General features: G+C 43.2%; 1 protein-coding gene across 2 annotated transcripts in view; it reads right to left on the bottom strand.

The window, feature by feature from the left end:
- Positions 1 to 9,778: 9,778 nt before the first annotated feature.
- USP18 (ubiquitin specific peptidase 18) overlaps positions 9,779 to 22,436 on the bottom strand; it is a 45,685-nt gene continuing 33,027 nt past the window's right edge. For both annotated transcript variants that reach the window (XM_055127947.1, XM_055127948.1), the window contains exons 5-11: positions 18,479 to 18,558; positions 18,076 to 18,222; positions 16,576 to 16,671; positions 15,725 to 15,892; positions 12,024 to 12,155; positions 11,504 to 11,553; positions 9,779 to 10,301 (exon numbers count right to left, since the gene is read on the bottom strand). In XM_055127947.1, the coding sequence (XP_054983922.1) occupies positions 10,256 to 10,301; positions 11,504 to 11,553; positions 12,024 to 12,155; positions 15,725 to 15,892; positions 16,576 to 16,671; positions 18,076 to 18,222; positions 18,479 to 18,558 (719 nt within the window). In that variant the 3' untranslated portion in view covers positions 9,779 to 10,255. The remainder of the gene's footprint in view (positions 10,302 to 11,503; positions 11,554 to 12,023; positions 12,156 to 15,724; positions 15,893 to 16,575; positions 16,672 to 18,075; positions 18,223 to 18,478; positions 18,559 to 22,436) is intronic.

The raw sequence follows: 22,436 nt of genomic DNA, 5'->3' as shown, positions 1-22,436 counted from the left end.
CCTGAGGGCGGCCAGGGTTCCAAGTCTCTCAGGGCCGAGTCCCTTGTATGAGTGTGTTTTGCTGTGTGAATAAACCTCGAAAAATCTGTCCTGTCTCTATGTGTCTCAGTCATCGGTTGAGCTCAGCTTTGTGGTCATTTAACATTTGGAGATTCCATGGGAATACATGGCCTCGTCACTCCCCGACTGTCACTCCTCGAATGAGCGCTTGTCTTCTGTGCATCTGCACACCTGGAATTGGCCGGTTATCTGCACTCACGTCTGGTCTCTGAACACATTTGTCTGTCTGATTTTTGACTTCTGTCACCTGGTTTGAGAGAAAGCGAGAGTGAGAGAGAGTGGGGCAGTCCCACAGCGCCGGCTATAGGATCTGAGTGTGCTCTAACTGCAGTTCCATGGACCCCATCAGGCTTATGGGGATTTGCCCCCGTGAACTCCAGGGAATGGTGGCAACCAGACAGGAGTATTATAGCCATACTCCAATGCCAAGGTGACCTTAAGATCCGGAGAGAGGTCTGAATGGACAAGCACTTGAGTGCTGCCCATCCATGTTTGTATTCTTTTATTTTTTATTATTATATTTTTTAAATAATGTAGGAGTATTGCTGTTTATTCAGCCATTGATTAAGCTGACTGAATTGGGCATGAACTCCACATTACTTTTTTTTATTCTATTCTGAATGTTAACTTTATTTTATTATTTTATTATTATTTTTCCCCTTTTTTTTGATTCACAGTGAGATACAGTTACAAAGCTTTCATATTTGAGCTTTGGTCATATAATCATCAAACACCCATCCCTTCACCAGTGCACACTTTCCACCACCAAAATCCCCAGTGCTCCCCCGCCCCCCACCCATTCCAACCCTTCCCCTGCTTGTGTGGCAGTTTCCCCCATACTTTCTCTCTACTTTGGTCACATTCGATATTTCAGCACCAGTCTTACCACCACTCAAACCTGCCGAAAAGGCAATGCTAGATGATTATTTTTTTTGTATTGTTTGTTATGGATAGAATATAATGTCCAGGAAATTCTGTGGCGCTCTCTCCTGGGAGCTTTAGTTTCTAGTCTCTGGGTCTTGGCCATTGATGTGATTACATGGTGCCAGGGGCAGTTTGTGGGTGTGACTGCCAAGCTTCTGGAAAACTGGGGACCTGGGGAGAAGGAGGCCCAGTCCCGATCCAAGCAGGCTTGGAGATCTGTCACGGGTTCCCACATATCTGGGTTTTCCTGCCGGTCCACTCTCTGGTGAGGTTCATCCCATTTTGGGTGAGGCTCGTGCCCTCTTGGGTGAGGTTCGACTGAGCATGTGGAGAGGAGAGTGGCCTTGGGCATGGCGGTGGTTGGGTTCTGGATGTTTTCGGCTGCTGGGGTTCTGCTTGGGGCACGGAGAGAAACTCAACCTGCCCCCCTCTGAGGTGCCCCAGTGAAGACAGCCTGGTGTGGGGTCAGGGCATTCTGCAGCGCTCTCTTCTGGGAGCTTTAGTTTATAGTCTCTGGGTCTTGGCCATTGATGAGATTACTTCATATTTGTGTTCTTTGCTGACAATCTGTTGGTCTGTCCGCAGCCTCTGTCTGTTGGTTTGTCTGGCATCTTTTGTAAACACGTGCTAACCGATAAGGGACCCCAGAAGCCCTTAAAAAGGTAAGGTGGGTGGTTGACATCAGGGTTCACACTTTGTATTATATATACTGTAGGGATTGGCAGGTGCCTGGTGACATGTCCAGCTGTGAGTGCAGCAGGCAAGAGTTTCACTGCCCAAGAAGTCCCATCCTGCCCCCCAAATCTGGCATAACCCATTGTTTTTGGTTATGGGGAGCACCCGGTGGTGCTTGGAGCTGACTCCTGGCTCTGCACTTCCAGATCACTCCTGGAGGTGCTCAAGGGACCCTATGGGGTGCCAGAGATCAGACTGGGTCAGCCTAAAGTGTTCTCTTGTCCTATGGCCCAAGGCCAGCACCGCCCCCCCCCTCCACCTTGGTTCCTGCTCTGGCTGGCCACTCTGCCCCGGGGATGTGGGGTCGTGGGAAGTCGGTCACTCCTTGGACCAGCCCTGCCTACCATCCTCCTGGCCCATTGTATGCTGACCCCGCCTTCTTGGGACCCCCGGGGTGCTCTGAGACAGCTCTGCCTCACCCCACCCCAGGGCTCTTTCCCTCTCAGGCCTGTGGTCAGACTAGATTCTGCTCTGCTCTCCTGCAGCCTCATGGTCCCCTTGGTTCGGAATTGGACCATCCAGACTCCTGGACCCTCCGGGGACTGCACTGGGACAGCCCTGCCCCTTCTGGGTCTCTGGTGCAGCCCCAATTCACCCTCTCCCCACAACCTGGGGATATCATGGGCCAGCCTCACCCACTCCCCAAGTACCCCAGGCCCCACCCCATTCTGACCCTGGCCCTGTCCACTGGTGTCCAGGCTATCACTGTTCCCCTGTAAGGGACTTGGGACCTGCCCTGAGTTGGCCCTGTCCTCTTCTGCCCCCAGGAGTCCTAGGGTGCCAAAGAATTGGCCCCAGGCCAGCCCTGCCTTTACTGGGGCCCCAGCTCTGGTCTGAGACTAACTCTGGCTCCCCTGAGACCCCCTTGACCCACCTTGGTGCCCCTAGGGCACCCAGAACCTGCCTCATGCAGGCATGGCCTCTCCTAGGGACCACAGGGTCCGGTCAGAGCCAGCACAGACCCCTCGAATTCCCAGAATCTGCCCATGGCCTGCCCTTCTCTCCCCATGGACCCCAGGGCTCACCAGGATTAGCCTTGCCCACCCAGAGAGCACTAGGACCACCCTGTTGGCTCTGCCCCTGCCTGGGCCTCAGGGGACTGCCCAGGACAGGCTGTGTCCAGTCTCTGGACCGTGGGCCCTCCCCCACTGGACTGCAGCCCTCCTTGTCCCCTGGGGTTATACAGGGCGGGCCTTGCTGCTTTGCAACCCCAAGGGCCCTCCAAGGTTGGCCCTGTACCCCCAGGGTGCCCTGGGCCTTGCCAGGGCCAGCCCAGTCCCTCCCAGGGCACCCGAAGCTAGCCCTGGGCTGGCCCCGACCCCCTGGACCCAAGGGACAGCACAAGGAAGGCCCTTACCTCACAAAACCCCTGTGGTCTGGCCCTAGCAGCCTGGCTCCCCCGGGAGCCCCAGTGCCTGCCCCAGACTAGCCCCACCCCACTGGGCCCCTGAATTGGGACCCCAGTCGCTGCCAACATGGAAGTTCTGCCCTTGGCCAGCCATCCCCAAAGTCCCTGGGGCCTATGCCAAAGCAGAGACTTGCCTAGGTTTCAGCCCTGCTCTCCCTGGGGCCACTGCCACCAAGGCCTGTCCTGGGCTTGTCAAGCCCCCTCTGGACCTGCCACCCCTGGCCCCCCTCACTGGACTTGCTAGCCCCCCATTCGACAGTGTACAGTTTACTATTGAACAGTATACACTTGGAAAGTTGTACAATGTACAATGAAACAGTGTGCAGTTTACAGTTGGATGGTGTACATTTTTACAGTGAATAGTTGGACAATGTACAGTGTCCAGTTGTACGTTTTACAATTCGACAGTATACAGTCGGAGACTTGGTGTAAAGTTGGACATTATAGAGTTGGAAAGTGTACAGTTGGACAGTTTGACAGAAAGTGTAGTTAGATAGTGTGCAGTGTACATTTGGAGACTGTAAAGTTGGGGAGTGTACAGTGTCCATTGGACAATGTACATCCTACAAATGCAAAGTGCACAGTTGGACAGTGTACAGTTAGTGTATAGACACTGTACAGTTGGACAGTGTACACTTTAACAGTATACAGATGGATAGTGTACAATTGCACAGTGTACAGTGTATGGTTGAACTTTTACAATTGGAAAGTGTATAGTTGGACAGTGTACAGTTGGTCAGAGTAAAATGCATAGTTGGACAGTATACAGTATACAGCTGGACGGTGTACAGTTGAATAGTGTACCCTTGGGTGATGAACAATATACAGTTAGACTCTGTACAGATGGACAGTGTACAGTGTACAATTGGACTTTGTACAGTGGAACCATTTGACAGTGTAAAGTTGGACAGTATACAGTTGAACAGTGTACAGTCTACAATTGGACAGTGAACAGTGGAACAGTTGGCTAGTGTAAAGTTGGACTTGTACAGTTGAACAGAGTAGAGTGTACAATTGGACGGTGTAAAGTTGGGTAGTGTTCAATGCATAATTGGACAGTGTGTAGTTGGACCAGTGTACAATTAGGCAGCATACAGTTGGACAGTATACAACATACAGTTATACAGTATATAGTGTACAATTGAACAGTGTAGTATAGCTCCACATGTAGTATAAATTTGGGAAGTGTAGTGTTAGACAGCTTACAGTGTACAGTTGCACACTATACCATTGGAAATTTGTACTTGGGACAGTGTAAAGTTGGAGAGTGTACAGGTACAACTGGACAGTTGTACATTGGTACAACTGTACAGACAGTGTACAGTTGGAGAATGTACAGGTGGACAGTGCACAGTTGGACAGTGTACAGTGTAGAGTTGGACAGTGTACAGTGTAGAGCTTACAGGGTACAATAATACAATGTAATGTTGGCAATGCAGTGTACATTTGGACTGTATGGCTCATGCGAGTCAGGGATGAGAGAATGATAGGCACCTTCTCCCAATCCACCTCAGCTACCCGGGAGCCGCTGGGAAGCCTAGGACTGTGAAAGTCTGCGATAGCCCCTGCTCTGCACAGGCCTGAGACCCGCCAACCCCTGAAGTCTGCTTGGTCTTCCAGGCACAGGAATTGATCCCCACTACCCAATTTCTTGGGGAGCCATGGACTTAGGTTAGAGCGAGGGTTTGTTCTTTGCAGGAAAGGAGAAACCAGTCCCAAGCCTTACCCAGGGTTTGGAGGGTTCTTGTATCACCTCGCAGAAAAGAATTTCAGGAGTAGACAATCAGTGAAGTAAAAGATTTTATTTGAAGGGTTTTTGAAGGTGTGTGTGGGGTGGGGGCAAAAGAGACAGAGAGAGAGAGAGAGAGAGAGAGAGAGAGAGTAATGCACTTAAGAGAGAAAGCAGACTTCTCCACGGGTGGAGAAAGCCCCTACATACGCATCCCAGCATTAGATATGAAAGCATGAAAGCATACATCCCAAGAGGGGAGATGCGGGTGACACATGTACTCGTGTACCACATGTGCTCGGCCATATGGGTACAAACAGCACATGGGCCAGGGCAGCATATGCGCTCCCTCCCTTTGTTCAAGGTGTCTTTTATAGGGTTTTTCCAGGCTATGCCCATGTGGGGCTTTCTAGCTAGATAAGAGTTCGTGGCTAGGGTTGTTGCTAAGTTTGTAGAGTTGGGAGTGGCCTTCTTTAAAACTCCTTTTCTTGACCTTTGGTCCTGCTGAATCTTCCCTCAGAGAGTGAGTTCAGCCTTCTCTGGTGTGGGCTATCTGAGGGTTCATCGGATTAAAGCAAGGTATTGAGGGTTCTCAAGTAATTTCTCTCACTCAAGACCCAGCTGGAGAAGATCTTATTAGGTCTTGCTTTCTATATCCACAAAGTGGGTCAGACATAGGACTGTGGCTTTATTACTTCCCAGAAATTTCACCGCCATGACGTGGGGTGGGGGTGGGGAAGCTTCGCTTACCTGTCTGCCTACATCACCTGACTCAGTCCATCCCAGTCTCAGTGGGCACTCACTGCCATCCAGACTGAGGCAGCCGCTGTCACCTCTTGGTGGACACGATGAGAACTGCACCATCACTGCAGACAACAGGTTCTGGCTCCAAGATCCACTGGCACAGCCCTGTCCCTCACGCCCCCTCTCCTGCACCCCCGGGATTCTGAGGAATGGGCAGTGCTGACATTGTACAGCCGGGGCACAGGCTGGCGCACTGGACAGCCGCACCACCCTGGATGTGGGCAGCTGGTACTTGTTGCCCAGGATGTAGTCTCAGCCGGTACAGGCCCGTGGGACCGCTGCCTCAAGCCAGCCGGTGGTGGGCACGGTCACCCCAGCCAAGGCGGCTTTAGACTGTGGGCCCGTCTGTGGGCACCGGCCTGAGGAGCTGCGGGTAGCCCTTGCGGAAGGACAAGCCCCGTCGGCCAGACCAGGGTGGGCACGGTCGGGGCCACTAGGTGCTTTGGAGCCATGCAGGAGATTTGCGGCCACAGATGCCGGCAGCGCCTCGGCCGCTTCCCGAGGCCGGAGGCCGGGTGAAGCCCACCCGCAAGCCCTCGCCGGTGCCGGTGCCAGGTGGGTATCAGACACGTCCTGCCCCTCGGGAGAGAGCAAGGCCCGGCGCGGAAACCTCTTTGGGCCGGACCACGTGCGCTGCCCCCGCACCCACCGCGGCACGTGGTTCGGGACCTGGCGGGGTCTTGCGCTCTGATCTCCCCCTGACCCCCGGCCACAGTGCGCTCCTGGGAGACAGGCGGTACACGCCTCCCTGAGTCCCCGCGACTGTCCGGAGCCGAGTAGCTAAAGACGTCCAGCCTTTCCCGAGCCAACAGGGCGCACAGCCCTCTTACCCTGTTGGGGGCCACCCGTCTGGGACCCAGAGTCTCTCTGACAATCCCTAGGTGCGAAACCACCTAAGGGAGCTACTCCCGCCATCAGGGGCCTGTGCTCAGCCACCCAAGGTCTCTCTGTCTCGGCAGGGGCAGCGTCCTTCTCAGACCTGCCTGTGCCCCGCAGGCAACCCAGCCGGTCTCCTTTCTCTTCAACCAGCTGCCTCCTCCTCTTTCTGCAGCAGCACCTTCAGTGTCCTCTGCGTGTCACTCCCACCCACATTCCCCTCAGCTCACTGGGCCTCCCAGGTGAACTCCTGCAGCACCGCAAAGCGTGCCTGGGCACCGATCCCAGTCTGTGTCCAATGCTCTGTCTTTTTGCAGGGAGCAGGTGCGGTGGAGGGCCTCAAGGGTCAGGGGTGGGGAGGTGGAGAGCAGGAGCCGAAGAACATGCAGTGACTCCCAGGGGGCACAGCGCTGGGCCACCTTGATTGCACCAGCTCCTTCCCTTCGAATTGATGCTGAGAGCCTTTCCCACAACGTTTCCCACTGAGAGACAGGAAGCAGTCACTCACTTCCATATAGGCTGTCTCAGAAGCTAGGAGGAGGTTTGGAGATGGTCCTGACCACTCAACCTGAGCCTCCCTCTTCCGGATTGTTTCCAAGTGCCACCCATACACCACACACCAGCCCAGTCTTGCCCAGTCTAGCCCCGTCACCACTGTGCAGCTCAGCTATCCCACCCTTACATTCCATGTCATGTCATCCTATCCTAACTGGAGCTTTTGGTTCTCAAGAATCTCCTTCTAACTGGGCCTGTCAGAAATGGGGGTTGGAGGGCCCATCACTGCCTATGAGATGGTAGGAGGAGAGAAGGTTGGAATGCACCTAATCCAAATAGGATCAGACTGCTTACGAGAGAGAGACAGACAGACAGACAGACAGACAGACAGACAGACAAATTCAGACCCAGCAAGAGCGCATAGATCACCTGGTAGCCAAAAATGCACAGAGATACAAAGTCAGACAGATAGGACAATCACCCTGAAAACTAATCAGTACTAATGCAGCTAAACTCAAGCTCATTTTTTTCTCAGAGAATACTGTGTTTTTAGGAAAGTGAATTTTCTCATTGATTTCAATGGGAGTTTTAAAGTGTTGCAATGCAAGAAATAAGTGACCTTAGTTTTAAACCCATAGCAGGCAGAAGATGGGCATTCTATGAGTGCAATAATTCTATGTCTGTCCTCCTGACTCATTTCACTCAGCATGATATTCTCTATGCCCAAAGATGGACAGCCTCACTTCAAGTGTAGTTCAAAGTACTACATATAATTGTAGTATTTCTAAGTTCTAACTCACTATTTCTCAGAGCTTTTTATGAAACTGCATTTTTCTACTAATTTCAGTGAGATTTTCTATTGTACTCAATAATAGGAACATGTGACCCTGCTTCTGTAGAGAAAGAAGGTAGAATATGGAGATTTCCACTATAAGTGTAGTTTAAAGTATTATATGGAACACTAGTGCATGTGGGGCCAGAAATATCATACAGTGGGTAGGGCGTGTGCTTGCACCTGGCCAGCTTGGGTTTAATCTCTGGCATCCCGTGTGTTTCCTTGAACTCAAGAGTTACTCCTGACTGCAGATCCACAAGTGACTCCTGACCATCACCAAGTGTGGCCCCAAAACAACAACAAATAAAGCAAAAAGAACGAACAAACAGAAAAGCTCCTGCTCACTCTTAGTCAGATAAACTGTATTTTTAGGAAGGTGTTTTTTGTATTGATTTCATTAGCAGATTTAAAGTGTTTCAATATATGAAATATGTCACCCTAATTTGCAACACATATCAGGCAGAAGTTGGATAAACTCACTACAACTGCAGTTCAAGCAACTACATATAATATCAGTGTGCCTAAGCTTTAGCTCATTCCCCATTAATTTCAATAGCAGATTCAATATGTTGCAATATAAGAAAAATTACAGAGAATGTAGAGAATGTAGTTATACTGGAAGCTCCAAATCTTTCATTCAATAGGCATAAAAACATATGTATATATGTTATATATATATATATACACACATATATATAGGAGGGTGGGACTGTGCTGGTTGGTGACAACCTAGGCTTACTTCTGGCTCATGGCTCAAGGATCACTTCTGTTGAGGTTCTGGTGCCCTGGATCAAACCCAGGTCAACTGCATGCAAGGCAGCATCCTTACCCATTGTGTCCTTACTTCCTGGTCCCATAATGTATGAGATTTTTTAATGAGTCATAAATGTACAAATGCACATATATTTAAATGTAAGTGTATAAATGTATTTAACATGAAGATGCTATCACCTACCAACTTCCACAATAATATTAGAATCTCTCTGGACTCCTCTTTTCTCACTGTCCACATAGGTTCTTCTTTCAAATTGGGTTGAGTGCCTCTGAAAGTCTTTCTGTTCACCCTACCACCCCATCCCTAATTCCTGTTATTAGCACCTAGCATATTTATAGTACTAAAATACCACTTTTTTTTACCTCTTCAGCAGTTCTTGGTTAATTATTATTATTTTATAATAATTATTTATATTATATATAATATATTAAAAATAATAATTACTTAACTGTATCACTGTAATCCTGTTGCTCATCAGTTTGTTCGAGTGGGCACCAGTAATGTCTCCATTGTGAGACTTGTTGTTACTGTTTTTGTCAGGGGTAGCTTACCAGGCTCCGCCGTGGGGGGCGAGATACTCTTAGTAGCTTGCTGGGCACTCCCAGATGGACGGAGGAATCGAACCCCGGTAGGCCGCATGCAAGGCAAATGCCCTACCTGCTGTGCTATCGCTCCAATCCAATAATTACCCATTAATAATTATTAACTTTAATCCAAAGCTCTTAACTCTGTTAAAGAACTTTGAATTTAGATCAAACTTAGTTCAAGATCTACATGATTAGCTTCACCTGTCTTCTATATATATCCATTCTGTTAACTGCTTGGCTACCTGGTGGAGGTAGTTAAGTTCATAGATAACCTTGAACCTTACCTTTTTCAACCATACCATTGAATATGCCTTTTCCTAAAGTGAAATATTTTCCACTTTATCTTTTTTGTTCTCCTATAAGGAAGAACTGATTTAGTTTTCCTTTGAATTCCTATTTCACAAATGTTCAGTGTTAAAAGTTTTTTATTGAGATTCTATAATTTATAAAACAGTTAATGATGCACATAATTCCAATGCCACACCCATCACCAGTGTCAAATTCCTTACGTACAACCCATTAAAATGAAAACTCCTTTTAAGAGAAAGAACTTTATTAATTTTGTGCCTTTGCAGTATTTTATGGGGAGTAAATAATGAATGCACATCTGCCAAATAAATGAGCAACAATTATAAACACTTGAGTTTTTGAAACAGTTGAACATATCTAACTGTACTTCATCTACTGAATGCCTCTCACTGTCTCCTATTTACAAGTATCTGGATTATCTCAACTCAACTAAAGGACTGATACTTTATATAACTGGAAATACTAAGACCACTGGTCAGTCAGAAACCAGTGGTGGAAATATTTATCATTCTGACCTGCAGTAACCTTTGCAGTCCTACTGCTAAATATTTTGGTATTTACCTTTGATTATAAATAAGATTTAATTATAAGATTTGATTATAAATAAGATAATTAATAGTCATCTTTTCACTGAAAAGTCTCATAAAAGTGCCAACAGATTCAGGAATAGAAATAAAAATTACACACTGTTGATATTTCAAGGTCTAGGGTACATTCATTAGGATTCAGTCTTCATGTAAACCAGAAGATATGCAGTTTCTCTCCTAGAAGGAAAAATTACAACAGTATAGTAGAAATTACTCATATTTAAATTAAAATTAGACCTTAATTCATCATAGAACAAATTTAAAATTTTCTGAGTTGTTAGATCAAATCTTCATCTCAGGATAAAAAGTGTATAATCTGGTAAAACAACTTGAATTACTATATTAACATTTAAACTAGTAGCTGAGGAACTGGAAAGTAGTCTGACATGCACAAAGCTGGAAATTCAATCCCTGTACCACATAGCCCCCTCCCTAAAACTATTTGGTGGCCTCCATCACTGCTAGGAATGGCCTCCAAATTAATATGTAGACAGATGATTCAAATAGCTGGAGCACCCTGGACATAATCCACAGCACTGAATGGTTCTCAAGTGTGTCAAAATAATAATTATTTTATTTAAAACAATAATAATTTAGCAATTATTATTAAAACAATAAATTATTGAAATTGTTTAAAAATAAAACAACAATTTAATAATTATAAATAAGTAGATAGATGTTAACAAATGGGGAGACAGAACAGCCATGCTGATTCATTCATGTGTTACCTGTTCTGCTAAGCGGTTTCCCCAAAGCTCACAATGCCTAAAATATTTACTTGCTATCCATTTGAAAAGAAAATTTGCCAAACCCTGATCTTAGAACTGAGGGAATCACAGACAACCAGAAAGTGGCAGCTGTGGGAGATGTTTAGAATAAAAAGAAGAGAAAGATTAAAAGATCAAGGATAGAAGAAGGTTTTAAGCCTAAATTTTACCTAATACATCATGTAATTTTTAAATCATCAGTCTTTCTTCTCAGTTAAAATAATCTCAAATATTATTTTCAAATACTACTTTTCATGCAAAATGTCATTCCTAGAGGCCCCACCTGGAAAATTTTAAGAGCCTTTCTTTCTTCTCTTCATTGAGCTTTTTCTCATTCATTTTACCCTACTGTAGTTTTCTTTACTGGTTTTAAATATACTTATTGGTATTTACTAAATGCCCGTCATTGTACCAAAGAAAGCGGAAAAGCTACTTGCACATTAATACTGTTGAAGTCCAGTTGGTTTTTTTTTTCTTTTTGGCGGAGGGGATGCATTGAAATAGATTGAAAGATAAGACTGAACAGTCACTGTGGAGTTTTCCTAATATTAGTGATAGTTAAGTTCAACAAAAACTCCGTGTAAGAACATCAGATTTTTACACTTCTCTTACCAGCGGTAGTTATGATCTCCAAAAGTGCAGCGGATGTCTTCCCAGGAAACCTATAAGAACATAAATCAAATTATGCATCCAATTAGTATTTTGCTAAGCAATCAGAGAGTACAACTTCAAGGATGCCACCATTTGTTATCACTCATTCCTTAACTAAAACCCATACCTAGTAATTCTCCAGATCATTTTGTAGTAAGATGTATAATTTCTCTTTTAAAGTTTAAACTTAACTTTTGCTAAAACTTTCTGTTTGAACTTAGCTCTAGAGTTCTAACCTTTATATTCTAATTCTTGATTTTCATAAATTTCTCATAGAATAAAATTGCTGAGTAATGAACCTAGAATACCAGAAATCTAGACAACTAGCTAAGCAGACTTACATAGGAGGAATTTTAAGCAGAAAAACAAAACAAAAAATACCAAGAACAGAATCACAATGTGTTTTGACTTTGGGAACCTATCTAATCCTGGACTCAGAAATTAATTGAGTTTATAGGTCATTTGGTAAGTTGTTCCTTACCCAACAAACATTTGAATCATTGAAGCAGAACCATTTTCCATCCACAGAATTCCGTATATAGGCACAGTAATGACCAAAATCAGCCATTCCCACATGTGCAATCACAGCAAAGAGTTCATATTGTCCTTCAAGCTGTAAGGACATGAGAAACTAAATGATTCATTTATTATACTTCATTTTCTAAAGAAGAAACCATCAGTTCATCAAGAAATTATTTACAGCCTACTCTTAGCCACATTGGTATTTCTAGAGGACTGAAAAACAGCCCTTGGCCTAGAGAAGGAGAGACACAGAATGATCTCTCTCATATTCAGGATGAAAAGAAAGGGGAGTAACAAATGTCCAAAAGCAATAGAAACAAGAACACGAGACCTGGTCTTCAGTAGGAGGCATGCCACTGGGGACAGGGACAGCAAACAGGATGGGGAGGGTGGGGGAACACTATGGCAATGGCTGAGGGAAGTGGTCACTCTGGAGGAGGAGGGGGTGATGGAACATGGTAATGTTTTAGGCATAATCCATATCTGCAACAATACTGTAAACCATAGTGCCTAAAAGGAAAAAGTTCCGGCCATAGAGGCAGAATGGGGGATGAGAGGAAAACTGGGGACATTGGAGAAGAGAAGGGGGACACAGTCAATCAATTGGGGGACTGGGATTGAAACATTATGTGCCTGATACTCACATAAATAACATTGTAAGTAACAGTGCCTTAATAAATATAAAAGAATTTCTAGCTAATAAGCCATAATAATACACATTACATATACTAATAGGGAAGACTCAACTTTTACCAAAAGTTTTGATATGAAGCAATCAGCTGAGGAAACAATGAGCTACTAGTGAAGGCTTCCCAGAGAAAATATGCTCAAATTGGTTTTAAAAGATTAAAAAAAACTGATAAACAACTTATAAGATATGCTATACTTGAACACGTATATGCAAAGGTTAGCAGCATAATAGAGGACAGCATATTAAGAAAATATCAGGTACTAGGTGCTTGCTCTTCATATCATGTCCTTTGAACATGTATCTTGCTTGTCTCTGAATCTTTGCTTGTTTGCTTTCCACTTTTGAGATTTTGCTTCTGTACCTCCACTTGCTTGCTCAAGGCTGCTTGAATGCACCTGGCAAGGGGCATCCAGGCATGTAGGCAGGAGGGGCATATGGCTTAAAAACCTCTACCTGAGGGCAATGAGGGTTCAAGCCCAGGTAGTGGTCCTATATTGGAACCCTCAGAGCTGAGTCCCTTGTATGAGTGTGTTTTGCGGTGTGAATAAATCTCAAAAAATCTATCCTGTCTCTGTGTGCCTCAGTCAGCGGGTGAGCACAGGCTAAATAGCACTGTAGCGCTGTTGTCCCGTTGCTCATTGAGTTGGTTGAGCAGGCACCAGTAATGTCTCCACAAGTAACATGAGACTTGTTGTTACTGTTTATGTCATATCGAATACACCACAGGTATCTTGCCAAGCTCTACCACAGGCTAAATACCAACAAAAAATATGGGTAAGAAAGACTTCAGCATTGAAGAGAATAACTTTAAGAAAGAAATATTAAGGATAGTAGGACCAATAGCAGAAGCGGATTAACAGCATAGAATAACTACAAAGAAATCAGGTCAGGAAAACCCCAAAATGTATCCCTTATATTTTGCAGTAAGTCATTCTACTCACTCAAAGCTTGGAAAGTCAAGATAAGAAATAATTCTCTGTGAAAATGAATAATAGCAATAGAGAGATAATTTTGATGTGAGAAGGGCCTCCACATTGGACATAAATTCTATTTATAGAATAAATACTACTCTACTTTTCTCAGTATATCAAAACTGTCCCTTTAAGACAGAATCAATGAGGAGGGGCAAGAGTGTAAGTACAAAGAAAGTTAAGTCATCAAAAGATTTTAAAATTGTCCTATTTTCCATTAGGGGCTTTATGCTGTGTTTTTTACTTTGAGGTACTATAATCTTCAATAATGTTAAATATAGAATTTAATGCATGAAACATCCCAACACTATCCCTCCACTAGAGTGTCTACTTCCCTCCACCATTATCTCAGTTCATCTCTTCCATCTTCCATCCTTCTTTCCCACTGGTCTCCCCTTCAAATCTGTTGACTGGCCCTCAGGTTCTGTTACCTTTGGCCATTTGCTGTTTCTTTATGTTCCATATATGAGATAAATCATTCTGTACATGTTCTCTCCTAGCTTCACTAATGCTGGATTCTTTTAATGCAAGACAATTTCCAGGTCTAGTGAAAAGAAATAGTACCAACCAGCCTGGTACCAGTACCAACATGTCTTGTACATATTTCCCATATCTTTATAATATGTATATATAAAATTTCAACTAACAAATATCAAGGAAAAAAAGTATGGGAAATATGAATAAATTTAACCTAGCTAAAAAGAGAGATGGGGAGGAGAAAACAAAAAATTTCAAATAAAAATCTTGTTTAGATCTAGATAAAACAAAATTATAGGATAGTCAGGGAAATCTGAATATTGATAGGATATTAGATGATATTAAGCATTATAAAATGAATTGGTTACTTCTAGAAAATAGTATTTATTCTTTGGGAAAAATAAGGTGATTTATAAACATCAACATGCATAAACCCTATTTAAATGGGATTACTAGTCCACAAAAAATGTATGTGCATGAGTACATAAGCACATTAGTTGCAGATTACTTGCATCTCCTACACAAAGTGATGTTTTTTCCATCAGAGAGACTTAGAAGTCCTTCAGATGTCGGACAATTAGCCAGAGATTTGAAGAAATGAACATAGGTGTATCTTCAGAAACACGTGTTTTATTTTTGTGTTGTTTCCAAAAAAAACCTCAATTTGTTATTGGGATGATTGATTGATTTTGCCTGAAGTCAACACTTATGAAGGGGTATTATATATGGGATTTACTTCAACATAATACACTTAAAATAATCCACCTAAAAGGCCAGGGAAAGAGGGCAAAAATGTAAGTAATGCAAGACTGGCCGTGAGCTTTGATAACTGAAGCAACTTGATAGTCTTGGAGATTCAGTGAGGAGTAAGCTCAATCTTTTTCCATAATAAATATTTCAAGCAGAAAAAGAAATATTAAATAATTTCATCAAGTAGACTGTGTGAGTAGAAATAAGAAAAAAATTAAAGAATAAAAAACTGTAGAGAATGAATATGCCACAGTGGGAAAGAAGCTATGTCATAGTTGAAAAGATTCTTTTTTGTTTTTGGACTAAACAAGGCAGTGCTTAGAGGTCTGTATCTGGGAATTGCTCCAGGTGTGATTCAGGGGACTATATGGAATGCTGGGGACCAAATCTAGGCTGGCCATATACAAGGCAAATGCCCTGCCCACTGTACGATCCCTTCAGCCCCTATGGTAGGAAAGATTCTGAGGTCTATCATGACTCAATTTTTTATATACCACAGTTTTGATCATTAAAATATTATTTTAAAAAGTAACTTCTTATGGTGGCCCTTTATGCATCACACAAAATTGTTGATCAGCGTTTTCCCTTTTGTGTATTTCAAGTATGGGTAGTAGAGGATATTTCTGAGATGAGAAAATGACACAGACAGAAACCCCCAAATGCAGTGCTAATTAATGATGGGATACTTCAAGATACTTAGGGTTAAGATAAGGAAAAAAGGGAAAGAATGTGATGCTTTTAACTATAATGAGTCAGGAAAGAATATCTCACATATTCCTCAGCACTGCAGAGGTCTGGCTCAGTCAGGAGGACCTGATTTAAATCCAAACTCTGAGGGAAGTAGAGTGAGTGGCAAATTTTTTCTGTCTTCGAATTCTTGATGGAGAAGCGCTTAAGATGAATTGTCAAGGTTTGGGGCAAATGGGTTACCTTGAAGACCTAAAAGAGAAAATCACTCTGGATATAGAGACCTTGGCACTTGGAATGGATTAATTCATGGAAATACTTGGTCTAATGGTATGTTCTTTCCCAGAAATAAGAATAATATAATTCAAAGGGCCCTCATTGCTGAACCTACGGAACTCTCCCTTAGAAGACAAAAGCAGCCCTAAGAAGCTAGTCTAAGGGAAAACCTCTGTCCCCCTCTCTTAGGCCTTTTTTTCTTTACCTTAAAAGGTTAAGGGGTTGGGGAGGGAGATATATCAAGTGAATGGAACAATACCTTGCAAATAGGAGCTCCTGGTTCTATCTCCAACCCCACAAGGTATTTTGAAGAGTGCCAGGAAAAAACCCAAGCATCTCTGAGTGTGCCTCACATTCCAAGAAAAGACTTCAAGGAGGACCAAAGATAAGTCTTAAAGACTGTAGAACATGCTTTACATGCAGAAGCCCAGGCTTTAAAAATCAGTACAGACTACATACACACTTCTCCAATTACCTCTGGGAATGGCTCAAAGACCAAATCCAAAATATAATCCAAAAAGAACATCCCAGCTCTGGGGATTAGAAGCCCCAGGACCGTAAGTACTAGTCTCAATCATTAAGAGGTATATTCAGGGGCTCTCTGAAGATTCATAAAGTCCACTAAGGTGAACCAATAACTAGGTTTCTGAAATCAGTACCTGTTTCCCAGCAGTTTTCTTCTCACAGGTAACGCATAAGCACTTGTTTTGGCTTGATAACTCCTTAGGATGGAAGAAATACTGAAGAGCATCTTCCTGTCCAAGGGAAAAGGAAATATCAGGATTTGTATTTCCCATGTATAGCAGATGAAAGGATGGGAACTATATGACCCACTGTGGGCCCTAAGATATTCCTAGGTGAAAATTTTCATAAATTGTGGACCTTGGCATGAGACATGGCATGAAACTAAGCAAGTTATGCCACAAAAATGAAACAATGTTATAATGGGGATATGTTCAGATAGAAAAAAGGTTGAAAGGTTGAAAAAACAGTAAAAGCCTTCCAACTACAGGTAGAAATTAAAGTTCTTCTGAGTCTTTGCACGTCCCCTTAGTGTGAGGCACATAGTAGGCTCTCAAAAAGTACTTTCTGTATCATGTTGAGTGAAATGAGTCAGAAAGAAAGAGACAGACATAGAAAGATTGCACTCATATGTGGAATATAATGTAACTGAGAAGTACAAGTTGGCAATGATGCAACTTCTGGCAGATATCTCTCTGGACTTAGTTACTAAAATACTAAATTACAGAATCCCAAAACTGAGAGGCCGCTAAGTGTGGTCACTCGACCTCATACCTCTTCATCCTCAGCAATGGAAAACAAATTATCTAATGCTTCCTTTTCAGCAGGTCTGACTTTAGGGGAGAGACTCTCCAAACAATAATAGTGAGTTTTGTTGAAATATTGTATGCAATCAAAGTGAAAGTAAAGTGAAATTTATTAGTTACACAGGCGGGGGGGCTTAGGGTGGGGGGGCTAGGGGCATGGGGGGGCTAGGGGTGTGAGGGGGCGGGGTGGAGCTATACTGGGATTCTTGGTGGTGGAATATGAGCACTGGTGAAGGGATGGGTATTCGAGCATTGTATAACTGAGATTTAAACCTGAAAACTTTGTAACTTTCCACATGGTGACTCAATAAAAAAAAATAAAATAAAAAAAATAAAAAAGGTACTTTCTGATATTTGGAAAACAAAAGAAGGGGCAATTGTTAAAGAAATGGTGTAAAGGAAAAGTAGGATGGATAATATTCTTTTTTGCAAAATCAAGAGAGAACATAGCTTGAGTCACACAAAGCAAACAGAAATCACCTTTTAAAATTATTGATTGAGGTACTTAAATAAATTTATTTTTTTATATAAATAAATTGATTGAGGTACATAAATAAATAAATTGATTGAGGTACATAAATAAATTTACAAAATTATTAATGATGGCTTCCTGTGTGCAGAATTCCAACACCACACCCATCACCAATATATCCACCTTCCTTATCCCAAGGATACCAACGCCCATCCCTTCACACACACACACACACACACACACACACACAAACACACACACACAGAGTTTCATGGTAAATTAAAAAAAAACACTGAAGGATATAGGTAAGATTGATCCTACGGAGGTATGGGAGCAACAAAATCAACAAAAGAAATTACCAGTGTATTTATGGGTTTTGAATCCTTGTCAAAAAGAGAAAGGGGGAGGGTCAACATGCAACTATCTCTGCTACTCTCCATGGAACACTCAGAGCAAACCACAGACTCCTTCAATCGAATTGTGTACAGGGCCTGCAAACTTTCTACCTGCAAAAGAGAGGAGGAAAGAAAAAGCACAGGTCAAAGGCAAAAAAAAAACAAAACAAAACCCAAGTGTGGTTAGGCTCCAGGAACAAAAGCCACTAACACTCTTTGTCCTATTAAAAAAGGTTTCAAATAGTAATAAAAGTAATACTAAAGTGCGATAACATTTTATGTAGATTCTTTTTTAATCCTCTCTACTTGAGTTAAGTCCAGTGAAAAACATCTTAAACTTCTGAATTCCCTAGTTCTTAGATCTTACCAAGTCCACATCAGGGATTTGGTCTTTTATTAGGTTCCACACTATGAGGTAAAGTTGAACAGCATCCTGTTGGACAAACACTGTGCAAAGAGAAAAGTAGCCAAGTAAGTGAGATGGCCAGGGGTATTTCTTATGTCCCTTTCCCCAGTTCCTTAGTCACACATGACCCTAGAGTCCTCTAATAGCCTCCTTCCTCACTTTTCAGAATGCTTCCGTTACAAATTGAGTTCTCATGCTGACCTCTTAGGGTCTGTGCTGCAAGCCATAATGCCCAAAAGTAGAGAGAGAGTACGGGGAATATTGTCTGCCATGGAGGCAGGGGGAGGGAGGGAAAGGGGGGTATACCAGGGATATTGGTGGTGAGGAATGTGCACTGGTGGAGGGATGGATGTTTGATCATTGTGAGATTGTAACCCAAACATGAAAACTTGTAACTATCTCACGGTGATTCAATAAAATTAAAAAATAAATAAATAAAAATAAAATAAAAATAAAGATAAAAAACAAATTGAGTTCTCACAAACTGGATGAGAATCTTTCTCTTAAAACTTAAATTTAGTCCTATGACATAATACAAGTTATTATTATCTCGCTGTCAACCACCCCTCTTGATCTTTGTTAATCTTAATGTTATCCAGTTAGATAAAATATATAGTCATAATGATTCTCTCCTTCTCCATGCAAACTCAGTACTCTAATTGGACTCCTAGAGTGATTCATGTCCTTGTGACTTTAACTGTTTTCTTCATTGATTTCATGACCCTAAAAGTTTTGATTTCTCCATATAAGAACCAGATTTTCCCTAAAGTTGTCTACAAGAGGGGAAGGATCATTTCAGTCTTAGATGATGCTGGCTAGGAGATAGGGACTCCACAGTGGATTCTAAGTGTTTAACAAGTATTGAGAGGATAAAATTATTGTGTTATAACTAAATATAAACATACAAATAATAAATTTTAAAGAACTATGCCATTTTAAAAATGGTAAATAAAAGGGTAGAAATATTTTATTTGTGTGTTTGTTTTATTTTGGGCTACACCCAGCAGTGCTCAGGGATTACTCTTGGCACCGCAGTCAGATATTACTGCTGATGTTCCAGTCAGCCATGTGCAAGGCAAGTGCCTTACCCACAGTACTATTCTCCCCATACCCCAAAAGGTAGAATTGTTGTATATGATTGAAATTAGATTGTCATAGTTTAAAATAAACTGTTACAGTTATAAGAAGTTTATGTCAGTCATAGTGTAACCATAAAAAAATTAAAGTCAATATTATATACTAAAGATAAAGGAATCAATTATACCACCACAAGAAATTATCAATTTACCAGAGGAAGGCAGTAAGAGAGGGAGAAAGGTAAAAATGAACTCAGAACAATCAGGCAACAACAAAGTAGCACCAGTAAATCCTTATTTCTCAACAATTGTGAAAAATTTAAAAGACTAAATTATCCAAACAAAATATACATTGCAAATACCTATTTTTCTCCTACAATAGTTAGTCTTGCTCAGCATCAGCACAGCCATCTCAGAAAAGCGCAGCTTTTGCCAGTAACCATCAGTTGAACCAAATAACACCCATTTATGGGGATCAGCTGAAAAAGCAGAGCGATAGCACAGCGGGTAGGGCATTTGCCTTGCACGAGGCCGACCCAGGTTCGATTCCTCTGTCCCTCTCGGAGAGCCGGGAAAGCTACTGAGAGTATCCTGCTCTCACAGTAGAGCCTGACAAGCTACTTGTGGTGTATTCGATATGCCAAAAACAGTAACAAGTCTCACAATGGAGATCGTTACTGGTGCCCGCTTGAGCAAATTGATGAACAATGGGACGACAGTAATACAGTGCTTGAAGTCAGTAGAGATAACCACCAAACCTTAAAAAAAAAAAGTCACCAGACAGTGGCACAAGATGGTCAGGAAAGCCCCTTGCGTTTTTAGAGTATAAAAGAACCCTGGAAAGAAGCAGAGGGGTCCCTCTCGCACTAGAGGGCATGGCCCTGACTGTCAGCTTTCGAAACTCCATACTTGCTTGACTTGTGCTAAATAAATCTTATACTGCAGAGCCCATTGCTTTGTGTGGTCTTGCAAACACCAGACCTTAACACACATGATAATTAAATAAATCCTTATAAAATACCTAATTAGAAACTAAAGAAAGACTCAAGTCATGAACTACAAATCATGGACTTTCATTTACAAAGCTAGCAGCACATACTCCCTTTTTGCACTTCTGTGTGTCCCCACATCAATGTAAAAATTAAAATATTTGGGGCTGGAGTGATAGCATAGCGGGTAGGGCATTTGCCTTGCACGCGGCTGACCTGGGTTCAATTCCCAGCATCCCATATGGTCCCCTGAGCACCGCCAGGAGTAATTCCTGAGTGCAAAGCCAAGAGTAACCCTTGTGCATCACCAGGTGTGACCCAAAAACAAACAAACAAAAAAATTAAAATATTTAAAATACTTGGGCTGGAGCAATAGCACAGCGGTTGGGCATTCACCTTTCAAGCGGTCTACCTGTGTTCGATTCCTCCGCCCCTCTCGGAGAGCCCAGCAAGCTACCGAGAGAATGGAGCCTGCATGGCAGAGCCTGGCTAGCTACCTGTGCGTATTGGATATGCCAAAAACAGTAACAATAAGTCTCTCAATGAGAGACATTACTGGTGCCTGCTCGAACAAATTTAAAATACTCAAAAATATAACATCTACAGAAGACTCACTTCAGCTTTAAGGAAATACTAAAAATGAGAAAATTATGCCACACAAATGGAAAATAAGAGCAAATGTAATTATATATCAAAATATTCTTTAAGTCCTCCTGTCCTGATCACAGTATCACTGTGTCTTCTTTTTTTTTAATTTAATTTTTTAATTGAGTCACCGTGAGAATAGTCACAGGGCTTTTAGGATTGAGTCTCAGTCATACTATGCTCAAACACCCATCCCTTCACCAGTGCACATGTTCCACCACTAATAACCCCAGCATACCCCGCCTCCCACTCCCCCTCTGCCTGTGTGGCAGATGATTTTCATTTTACTCTTTCCTTACTTTGATTACATTCAATTTTTGACAGGAAACTCACTATCATTATTTGTTGTTTTATCCCCAACAGTCAGACCTGTCAAAATGACATCATTAGATTTTATGTTTTCTATTGTTGGTAACAAAGAGCATATGATGTTGCACGGTCGCAAAGTGGCCGCCCAGATTTGGAATTCTAGTATTAAGTCCAGAGGTATTCCTGCCAGCAGCCTCTGCATTCCGAGATTGGTTTCTGTGGCGCTGGGATCATGGTTGTTCAGGAGCAGAGGAGCTGTCCATGGGCGACCGTTCGGGGTCTCATTTGGGCAGGAGGCAGAGCCAGTTCTGCCTCCCTCATCACAAGATTCCCCATGCATCCCATCCCATCACTGCAAACTCCTACCTCTCTGTCCCACTGATTCTGAACGGTGGCGGTCGCCATGCTGTTGCAGGGGGGGAAAGGCCGAGGGACAGAAACCCTTCCCCTCCCGGGGCTGCACGGGGACGTAGCTTGGTTCAGAGTCCAGGAGTAATCTGCCAGCAGCCGCTGCATTCTGAGATTGGTTTCTGTGCCTCTGGGATAATGGACGCTCAGGGGTGGTGGAGCCATTCCAGAGCATATATTTTGTATATCAGGATAGGTTGCGCAGTCGCATAAGCGACCGCGTGGTTTGGAGATGTCCAGTCCTGCATACCGGAGCCGTGTTAGTAGAAGCTCAGTGTCGTCGGGGCTCCATTTGGAGAAGGCGTGCTGGCTGTACCTTCCCCGTCTTGCACCCCAGTGTTGTTGGCCCGGTCTGGGGTTCGGAGCATTCTCCAGCCTGCGGTGCTGCTGGAATGGCCTGGATTCTTCACTGCTGATTATGGCAAGATGGCACCAAGGGCTGGTCAAGGGCATGACTTCCGGCGGCCGAGGCAAATTGGAAGCTAGACTGGC

The sequence above is a fragment of the Sorex araneus genome, chromosome 2 (genome assembly GCF_027595985.1).
Source record: "Sorex araneus isolate mSorAra2 chromosome 2, mSorAra2.pri, whole genome shotgun sequence".
Classification (NCBI taxonomy): domain Eukaryota; kingdom Metazoa; phylum Chordata; class Mammalia; order Eulipotyphla; family Soricidae; genus Sorex; species Sorex araneus.
Note: the sequence above shows the minus strand (reverse complement) of the source record. Positions and strands in the feature narration are given on the sequence as shown.